Below are 10,071 nucleotides of genomic sequence, written 5' to 3' on the forward strand. Positions count from 1 at the left end.
TGCACTGGGCAGGGAGGCAAACCCCCCCTGCCTACAGCGTGAGAGGCGAATCCCGCTGCCCGCACCCCGGGACGGCCAAACCCTGCTGCCCGCACCCCGGGACGGCCGAACCCCCACTGCCCGCACCCCGGGACGGCCGAACCCCCACTGCCCGCACCCCGGGATGGCCGAACCCCGCTGCCGACACCCCAGGGAGGCTGGCCTGTGGACACCACACCGGTGACGCTGACATCGCTGGAAAGGGAACCCTGTGACACCACCGTCCCCGTGCCGTGTCCCCCCCCAACCCCATCTGTGCTGATCCCACCAGCGCTGAAGCCCCCCAAGGCTCCAGACCCCCGGGCTGGCCGCGGCGTGCCCCCCGGCGCCCCTCGCAGCAGCCGACGTCGCGGGCAGGGCCCCACCCCATAACAGAGTGTCATGCCTCATCCAAAACAACATTTTTGTGTCTTTATTCCCGGGGCAGTGACAGCATTTGCTTTGCTGGAGGGGCAGGGGACAGGGGGCACAGCCTGGCATCATCCATCCGCCCCACGGCACGGGGAGCCGCAGGGACGGCATGGTCGGGGACGAGCCCGGCACAGCCCGGCCGCGGGGTCGGCATCCTCTCGGTGCTCCTGCACGGCTCCGACGCTGCCGTTGTCCCCCCGGGGCCGATTCCCCCACCCCGCAGGACGGGGACTGGGGGCTTCCTGGGGTGCGCGGCTGGGGGTCACCGCGCCGCGGTGCCGGCGTCACCACATGTGCCGATACGGGAAGGCCACCTCCACGCAGAGCACCGCCAGCGCCTCGGAGCAGTTGTGCCGCTGCCCGGCCAGCAGCCTGCCCTGGCCCAGGGGGGTGGCCAGGCCCTCCCCGGCGCCGGAGCTGCGCCAGCCCTGGCAATCGCGCCGGCGCGCTCGGCCGCCCCGCGGCGTGGATCCGTGCCAGGCCAGCTGTCGGGGCCTGCAGACGGGGATGGGGGACAGAGGGGCTGGGGGACACCCTCCAGGGCACCCCCGGCTCCTCGCGCCAGCTCCTGCATCCCTGCAAGCCCTGGGGGGACCCGCCGCAGCCCCCCACCCCGGTTCCCAGAGCGGGTGTGTTTGTTCGGGGACGCCCTGCCGGCGCCCGCCCCGCGGCCGGACTCACCAGAGCGGGTCCGTCAGGACGTTGCGCCCGTTGAAGGAGTAGATGGGGCCCCGCAGGGTGGCACCGGCCTGGCCCTCGAAGAGGGAGCTCCAGGACTTGGCCAGGAGCTGGCCCTGCGGGCGAGGCGGCGGCGCTGAGCCAGGGCGATGCCCGCGTCCCGACCGCGCGCGGGCTGTCACCTGCTGCGGGTTCCTCCCGGCTCCCCCAGCCACGAGTGCCGAGCTCAGCCGGGGCGCAGCCGCCCCAGCGCAGGACCGGGCAAGGGTCCCCCGGCCGAGGCTCGGCGGGGGCCGCGGGGCTCTGCCGGCGGCAGCCCCCACGGGGCACGGGGGTACCTGCCTTCAGGTTGACGACGGGGAGGGACCTGTCCGTCCTCTTGACGATGGAGACGAGGTCCTGGGTGGGGGCCGACAGGAACGCTCGGAAAGTGCCGTAGAGCTGAGCCTCCTGGGACTGCCGGTAGCACTGCAGGTCGGCGCCGCGGACCCCGCTGGTGTCACCGGCGAGGGGCACGTTCAGGGCGGCCAGGCGGAGCTGCGGAGGGGAGCCGGGGCGGCTCGGGCACGGCCGGGCGTCGAGAGCTCTGGTCCCCCTTCCCCGGGAGGGTGCGAGCCTCCCGCCGTGCCAGCCGGGGATGGAGGGGTCCCCCGGGCACCTCTCCCCCCTCTCCCGTGGCCGGAGCACTCGTCTCGCACCCCGCGCCGGTCGCTGCTCACCGACGGGATCCGTGGGGCCATGGTGGTTGGCAGGGTCTGGGGCAGCGCTCGTCCCTCCTCCTTCTGGACCTGCAACGCCAGAGCTCGGCTCAGCCCGGGGACACCCACCCCTGGGTGCCGTGGGTGCAGCCCCCTCTCCAGACCAGCACGACCCCGGGCTCCGCGTGTGCCGGTGCCGTGCCAACAGCCCGTCCCCACGCCACGTCCCTCGAGCCGCCGCAGCGCTCACCAGCGAGCGCGTCGGGGCCAGCGCCGTGTCCGGACCTCTCGTCTGCACCCGCTTCGTCTCCTGGATGGGAAGGAGAGGACAGTCCCGTGGGGGCCCGACTCCCCCCCTTGCTGGGACGTGGGGGGACCCGGCGGCTGCCCGCACCCCTCACCTGGTACCGTGGGGTGGAGGCGGAGGGGTCGTCGCCGGCGAAGAGCGACTCCGAATCCTCCAGCTGCTCAACACGCGCGGAGGGACGGGTTAGGGGGGACCCGGCTCTGTCCCCGGGCTCTGCTGCTCCAGGGCCAAACCCAGCCCGGTGCCGGCTGCCAGGGCTGCAGCCTGGCCCCCCCCTCCCTGCGAGGGACCCCGAGGGGCGTCCTCGGTGCCCGGTACCAGGAGGCGGCTCCAGCCGGCGGGGGTCCGGAGGAAGGCGCTGCTCCCTTCCCGCACGTAGACCAGGCTGCCCTCGGGCACGGCGCTGCCCGACTTCAGCATCAGCTCCTTGGACCTGAAGACCCACGTCTGGCGCTGGGGGGGATGGAGAGGGTCACGGGGGGGCATGGAGCCACCCCCCGCGGGCCCCGCGGCCGCAGCCAGGACGCACCCGGAGATCAGCACGGGAGTCCGGCGGCTCCGTCCGAGGGGTGTCAGCATCTGGAGAGCCCGCAGCGGGGGGTCACAAGGCGCCCCGGCACAGGGGCGAGGTGCTCCCGTGGGACCCAGCCCCGCAGGGACACGGCGGAGCGGGAGCCGGCTGGGAGAGCCGGCTGCGGCGCTGGGTACAGGGGGGCACAGCCCCGGCTCCCGGGGGGCTTCGCGAAAGGAGTTTCTGAGGAGCCTGGAGCCCCCGAAACGCCCCCGAAACGCCCTTACCTGCTGCCCAGCCCGCGTCGGCGGCTGCCTGCGAAGGCGAGCGGGGCCCGTGACTGCCGCTGGGCACACGGATGCCCTGCCCGGCGCACGGGGAGGGGACGGGGCTTCTCTCGGGGGCACCGAGCCCGCGGCTTACCGGCTGCTTGCAGGGCAGCGGGGCACGGACGGGGGAAACCCGCTGGCAGCAAAGACAGGGTTGGTGGGGAGCCCCTTGTGCCGTGCACGCTCGCACGCGTGTGCGCTCTGGCACAGGCGTGTGCACAGCCCGCGCTGGGCCTTACGTTGAGGTAGAGGAGACCTGGTGCTCCGGGGGGGCCGGGGGGACCGGGGGGGCCGGGGGGGCCGGGAGGACCTCGAGGACCCTGCAGAGCAGAGCAGTGCAGGGGTTGGACTGGGCTGCTTTGGTGCTGCCTTTGTGGGGGGCAGCCGTAAGACACCCCCCTGTCCCCTAGCCCTCCTGCCCCTTCCCCTCCCCGGGGCTGAAGCTCCCCGGGCTGGGGCAGCCGGCGGGTGGGAGCCAGGCGCTGTCGCTCACGTGGGGGACGATCGCTCCGTAAATCTCCGGCTCCTCTTTGCCACCCTACAGAGAAAAAAAGAGATGATTGAGGCTGATCTCCATCCTCCCCCTCCCCATCCTCCCCCTCCCCATCCCTCCATTCTCCATCCCTCCATCCTCCATCCCTCCATCCTCCATCCCTCCATCCCAGCTGGGCTGCCAGTGGGGTGAGCCACGGCGTGGAGCTCACAGAGCAGCAGGGTCCCCGCAGCCGGGTGGGGGTCCCCGGGCACCCCTCGCTGCGACCGGGCCCCACGAGAGCTCAGGACTCACCGTCTGGTACCCGCTGATGGGCACCCAGGAGCCAGGCTGGCTGCCGGTGCTGGGGAAGGGGGGGTGGCCTGGTTTGCACTCGTGCTCCCCGTAGCAGCACCCCTGGGTGAGCCGCAGAGAGAGGCACCGTTAGAGGCCATGCTGGGTGGTGGGGACGGGGCCGTGCTGTGTGCGTGCACGGCTGCGCACGCGTGTGTGCGCGGGTGCCTTTGCCCGTGCCGCAGGGGACGGTGTGACTCGCCACCCCCCCATGCCGCAGCCCATCTGGGGACGCTGGCAATGCCGCCGGGGTGAGGCGAAGGCTGCCCTGGCACGGGGAGGGAGCGGGGGCAGCACGCGGGGCTCAGCGGTTCAGTCTCAGGGTGTGGGGATGGGACCCCCCCAGCCAGCTCCCCCCACGCCGGTGCCCGTGGCTACAAACCCGCTCTCCGGGGTCCCCCTTTTCTCCCTGGAAGGAAAGCAGAGAGGTCCCGTCAGCGCCCCGGCTCGGGGGTCCCCGGGCACTCCCGGCCCCCCGGCCCAGCCCTGTGCCTCGCTGCTCGGGGTGACGCTCACCATGGAGCTGACACCGGGGGTGGCCGTGGCCACCGCTGTCCCCACGCCCTTGGTGACCACCCCCGGTGCCCACTCACCTTGGGGCCTGGTGGCCCGGCCGATGCACGGTGCCCTGCGTGGCGCGGGTCGCACTGGAAGGAGACGACATGCCGGGGTGGGCGAGGGGCTGCCCCTGAGCACCCACAGCCCCGGGACCCCCTACTCACCCTGTAGTCCCCCGGTGGCCCCGGTGGCCCCATGGGACCCGGCATGCCCGGGGAGCCCGTCTCTCCGGTCCGGCCGGGGGTCCCCGGCATGCCCGGCAGCCCGTGCTCGCCCTTCTCGCCCTGCCGGCACACGGCGCGCGGGGCGGTGAGCATCGGGGGTCAGCACCCCGCGTCCCCCGGCGCAGCCCCGGAGCCCTCCGACGGGCTCGGTGCGGGGGGCTGCTCCCCGCCGGGGCAGAGCGAGGGGCCGGCACGTCCCCGGCTGCTCCGTCCGCAGCCACCGGCTCTGCTCCGGCCCCAGCGCCGTGGGTGGGCTGGGCTGGGACCCCCTTACCTTTAATCCGGGGAATCCCGGCTCCCCGCGGAGCCCTGGTTTGCCAGGGAGCGGCACAGGTCCGGCGGGACCGGGGGGTCCTTCGTGCCCGGGCAGCCCGGGGGGGCCTTGTGGCCCTAGGAGCCCTGGTGCCCCCGGGGGTCCGTCTGGCCCAGCCGAGCCTGGAGACCCCGGAGGTCCTTCAGCCCCGGGGAAACCGGGTGGTCCCAGAGCCCCCGGAGGGCCGGGGGGTCCCGGCTGCCCCTCCCGCCCGGGGACCCCCGGGGAGCCTTCATGGCCTGGGTAGCCTGGGGGTCCAGGAGGGCCGGGCAGGCCGGGGGGGCCTGGGGGTCCCGGGTTTCCCACAGGGCTGGACGCTCCCAGCTGCTTGAGGGACGGAGGAAAGAGAGAGCAGAGTCGGTGAACGGCCGCATCCCACCCCCCGGTCCCCCTCCTCGGGCTGCCCCACGGCCACGCGCCCCAGCCCCCCACCCCCCCGCCCGTCCAGCCGCCGACGGACACGGCAGCCAGCACCGGTGTCACCCCCCGCCCCGTCATCGCCTGCCCGTGCCCCCCACTCCAGCACTCACCTTGTGCTCCGATCCCTCGGGGAGGGCGGCGGGCGCGGGTGGGCTCCTGGCTCCCCAGGCGCCCGGTGGTCCCGGGGGCCCCGGTGGTCCCGGAGGACCTGGGGGGCCCCGGGGACCCTGGTGACCTGGCTGCCCCGGGCTGCCGGACTTCCCTCTCTCCCCGGAGAATCCGGGCTGGCCTCTGTCTCCCGGGGCCCCCCGGTCGCCTTTCTCTCCCTGTTGGGGGACGACAGAGCCTGGCCCCCGGCTCCCGGCGCTTTGCTCCGCTGGTGCCCACCGCGGGGACCCGCTGCCCCCCTGCCGGGGGACGCCTGAACCGCCCCCCAACCCAGACCCTGAAGCGTGAGTCCAAACCCTGAGCAGAAAAGGTTTTGCACGGCCAAAAGAGCCGTGGGGTTTCTCCCAGCGGGTCCCTGTGGGCCCCCGTGCCCCCCCGTGCCGCTTCCCGGGCAGGACCACCGCACCTTCGGGCCGGGAGGGCCGGGGGGGCCTTGGCGCACAGGGCAGACGCAGCCGGAGCCGTTGTGCATCTGGAGAGGGAGAGAGCGGTGGGCTGCGGGATGGCAGCGCCGGTTTGGGGTCCGGTGTGGGTGCCCGGTGCCCACCTCACCTGGAGCGCAGGGTCTGTCTCGGGGGCCGGGGGCACTGGCCGGGGCAGCCCCTTTGCTGCCGTCTGTGCAGAGGAGAGGAGGGACCGAGTGTGAGACCCCCCCCCCACCCAGCACCCTCCCTGTCCCCCGCAGCACCCTCTCTGCCAGCCTGCGTCCCCCAGAGCCCCCCACCCGGGTGCCCACCCCGGGCTGCCCCTCGCAGCCCCCCTGGGGACCAGGACCCCTCCACCACCTTGATCTGCAGGAACTCCTCTTCCTCCGCACTCCCCTCGAAGATCTCCGGGGCGGCCGTCGGTCGGTGCTGCCGGGACAGATGGGGACCCCTCAGTGCGGGGCTGGGGAGGACCCCGGGGGGCACACGGGACCCTCCGGCAGCCACGGCTGCTCCCAGCCAGGGCTGGGGGCCGAGCCCCGGTGCTGCCGTGGGGCTGCACCGTGCGGGGGGACGCTGGGAGCTGCCAGGGCTCCTTTCCAAGGGGGCAGAGGTTCCTGAGCCGCGGTGAGGGGCTGGAGCCGGGCACCGATGAGGGGAAGGACGCAGCGAGGGGCCCGGCAGCGGCTGGGCAGTTTTGTGGGGGCTGGGGGAGAAGGGGGGGCACAGCTCGAGGAAGGGCACCTGGCCTCGTGTGCGCGGTGGGGCATGGCCCGGGCCCTTCCCTGCCCCCCTGTTGAGGGGCTCCCGGCGTCTGGGGGCCGTCGCCAGCGGGGGTTTGCTCAGCAGCACCTTCTGCGTGGGCTCCACGCCGCCAGCATCTCCGTCTGCAGGAGCAAAGGGCGACGGGGCAGGCGGTGGCGGGGCCGGGGGGGGACAGGGGTGGCACAGCACTCCCGGTTCCCAGCACTCGCCGTGGCCGCAGCGGTGCCACCGGCAGCCCCGGACCCCAGCACCCCACTCCTCACCCCCCAGCCTTACGCTGGAGGTGCCCCCTCCTCGCTGGGTGCAGGAGCTGGGGGTGCCAGGGCAGCCGTGTCCCCGTCCCCCCATGCCTACCTTCGTCCCCACCGGCCGTGGGGGCCGTGGGGCTGGTGCCCGGCTCCGGCGTGGTGTCCTCCGAGCCCAGGGGGTAAAACCACTGGGCCGTGGCGGGAGGCAGGCGCCCGGCCAGCACCGAGAGGACGCAGAGGGTGCGGAGGAGGCGCTGGGGGCTGCCGGACCCCATGGCGCTGGCTCGGGACCGGGCTGCCCAGGACCGCGGGACTCGGCTCATCCCGCTCGCCCGCTCCCGTCTGCTCCCGCGGCCCTGGCACGGCCCCCGCTGTTATCACGGCGGCCCCCACGCCGCCCGACACGCCCCTCGCCCGCCCCGGCACCCGCGCCCCACGGGTCGCATCCAGCAGGGCTGAGCACCCACGGGGCCAGGGCACCCTCTGCCCCGCCGGCCGGGGGCGAGGGGGCAGCCGGGGACCGCAGGGCAGGGAGCCAGGAGCAGCGGCTGGAGCCGAGGCGAGGGGGGGCTGCGGAGAAGATGCTGCCTGGAAATGAGGAGCCAAACCAGCGAGGAGGGGAGTGGAGGAAGGAGCCGGCTCGGAGCGGGGGGCATTGGCCGCAGCGAGAGCAGCCGGGTGCTCTGTGGGGTCTGCCCGTGCCTGGCACCGGGAGGGGATGGAGATCAGCTGGGCTGAGCCCTGGGGACGGGGCTGAGGGACCCCGGGAGGCATCGGGGTCCTGCAGCGCGTGCGACACCTCTGCCCTGCGCTGCGTGCAGTCACCGCGTCCCGCAGCGTGGCAAAGGGCCCTGCGTCTCGCCGGCTCAGTCAGGGCCACCCTTGGCGAGGGGTCTCCAGCCCCCTCTGACCCCCAGTCCCGCTTCCACCATGCCCCGTGCTGACCCGCAGCCTCTCCCCAGGGAGCAGCAGCCAGCCGGGACCCCCACGGCCTCAGGGACCCCAAGGAGCCACCGAGGCTGGGAAAGCTGCGCTGGGAGCCCAAAGCGCGCTGGGGCTGGGAGCAGGGGGCTGCCCCTCACAGGCGGGGGGAGCTGGGCCGCACCACGCACCCAGCACCACGCACCGAGCCCCCTCCTCATCTGCGGGACCGTGCCCTCGGGGTGGGGGGCAGCGTGGCTGTGGGGTGCACCAGCCCTGGCCCCCTCTCCGTCTCGCGGGATGGCACTGGGATGGGGAGCTGGAGGAGCCGTGCCCGGCTGGAGGGGGGGACGGCCCCCGGGGGTGCACAGCGAGCGCGTCCCCGGTGCCCACAGACACAACAGTCTCCGCCGCGGTCGCTCCGCGCTGCCAAGGCCTGATAAGGCGCCGCGGCCCGAGCGGGGCTGGGCACCTGTTTGGGTTTGGTCCCGGTTTGGACGCGGTGTCAAGGCTGGTGCCTCTGCCCGGAGTCACGGCCACCGAGCCGCGGTGCCGGGCAGCGCAGGGGCTCCGGAGCAGCGCGGGTGCCGGCGCCTTGCAGGGCCCCCGCGCAGGCCGGGAGGGGAGAAGGGGGGCTGGGCAGTGTGGGGGACGTGGACCCTGCCTGCACGCTCGGCGCTGCCCGGCTCGCCTGCAGAGGAGAGGGACGCTGGTCCTGGGAGCCCCCGCGCCCAGTGCCACCAGTGCTGGCACTCCAGCCTGGCGATGCCGGTTTGAGCACTACGTGTGATGAGTCTGGGGTTCTCAGCCTGCACTGCAGCCTGGCTCTGCTCCTCTCGTCCCACCCACGACCCCGCGCCTCGCGTCAGGGCGCCGCAGCGAGGCCCGATGTCTTTAATGACCGTTAATCGCCGCGTGCCCGGCACAGAGCACAGTCACAGGCCCCAGCGGCTCCCGCGGCTCAGCCGGGTCCTGGGGAGGCCAGCGCAGACCCTGCGGGACGTGGGTGCTGCTGCCCGGCGTCCTCGCCCCGCAGTGCTGCCCGTGTCTCGCGGGGCGAAGGTCACCTTCCCGGCGGGCCGCACGGTCTCCTGCTGGCGCTGGCGGTGGGGACGGTTGTGGCCATCTCGCCAGGCTTTGTGCAGCCCACGGTGGTGGCATCGACTGGGGCCAGCGTGGTGACCCGGCCAGCACCCAGACGCTGCTGCGTCCCTGCGCCTGTGGGACGAAGCCCCCCCGCAGCACGCAGTCGCCCCTCGCCCTGCGGCACCAGCACAGCCAGCCTGTGCCTCGCCCCCCGGCACAGGGAGGGGGGGTCTCTGCCCCCCCCGGGGACCCTGCAGTGAGCTGGGGTGGGGGGGCACGGCAGGGACCACCCGCAGGGCAGGGTCGGTGGGGCTGTGCCCAAGCCGCAGCTCCCCCCACCCCGGGCTGTGCCGGAGACCCCCTCTGGGCTGTGCCCGAGCCCCCCCCCGGGCTGTGCCTGAGCCCCCCCGACGCGTCCCCCCGGCTGCCCCGGGCCCGGCGCTGGCGGAGGTGCCCCCGGGCACGGTTCCCGGGTCGCCAGGCCCCCGGGGGACGCTCGGGGACCCCTCCCCGGGGACACGGGCTGGTCCCTGCCGTCTCCCGGCCCCCCCCCCCCCCGCGGGGCTGCCCGCCGGCCGCTGCCCGGGCGCTGCGGGAGCTGGCGGGGCCGGAGCCGCGGGAGGGGATGCTCGGGCCCCCCGGCCGCCCGCCCGCATCCCGGTTTGCCGGCATTGCCGCTAGGTGCCGGCAGCTTTCAACTTATCGCGGGGCGGTGCGGGGCCGGGGGGTGTGCGGGGCCGGGGGGTGCGGGTAGCCGGGGGCGCGGGGAGTCGGCGGGTGTGGGGCTAGGATGTGCGGGGCCGGGGGGCTCTGGGCCGAGAGTGCGGGGAGCCGGGGGAGCGGGGCCGGGGTGTGCGGGGCTGGGGTGTGCAAGGAGCCGGCGGGTGCGGGGCCGGGGGTCGCGGGGAGCCGGCGGTGCGGCCCCGGTGCGGCCCTGGCAGGCGGGGGCTGAGCCGCCCGTGACGCCGTTTTACCGGCAGCGCTTTGGCTCCCGCCGGAGACCCCCGCACCGGGGGCCCGGAGCCCACCCCGGGCTGCTGCACGCTGGGGGTCTTGGAACTGTTATGGTTCCCCCCCCCCAATTCATCCCCGTTGCCCTCAGGACCGCGCAGGCGGCGGCGGGCAGGGGGTCGGGGCGGCTGCC

At 74.9% G+C, this 10,071-nt stretch overlaps 1 protein-coding gene across 1 annotated transcript; it reads right to left on the reverse strand.

Annotated features, from left to right (window-relative positions):
* Positions 1 to 428: 428 nt before the first annotated feature.
* Positions 429 to 7,195, reverse strand: LOC142364202 (uncharacterized). Its single transcript, XM_075443339.1, has 23 exons — positions 7,027 to 7,195; positions 6,652 to 6,794; positions 6,268 to 6,336; positions 6,035 to 6,097; positions 5,889 to 5,954; positions 5,425 to 5,640; positions 4,856 to 5,218; positions 4,522 to 4,641; positions 4,393 to 4,446; positions 4,182 to 4,208; positions 3,761 to 3,862; positions 3,467 to 3,511; positions 3,213 to 3,293; positions 3,068 to 3,109; positions 2,932 to 2,959; positions 2,663 to 2,712; positions 2,452 to 2,586; positions 2,228 to 2,290; positions 2,077 to 2,136; positions 1,848 to 1,916; positions 1,471 to 1,665; positions 1,132 to 1,244; positions 429 to 945 (listed from the first exon to the last, which is right to left on the reverse strand). The coding sequence occupies exons 1-23, from the start codon at positions 7,193 to 7,195 to the stop codon at positions 735 to 737; spliced, it is 2,484 nt and encodes an 827-aa protein (XP_075299454.1). The 3' UTR covers positions 429 to 734.
* Between the last annotated feature and the right edge of the window lie 2,876 nt (positions 7,196 to 10,071).

The sequence above is a fragment of the Opisthocomus hoazin genome, chromosome 26 (genome assembly GCF_030867145.1).
Source record: "Opisthocomus hoazin isolate bOpiHoa1 chromosome 26, bOpiHoa1.hap1, whole genome shotgun sequence".
In the NCBI taxonomy this organism is placed as follows: domain Eukaryota; kingdom Metazoa; phylum Chordata; class Aves; order Opisthocomiformes; family Opisthocomidae; genus Opisthocomus; species Opisthocomus hoazin.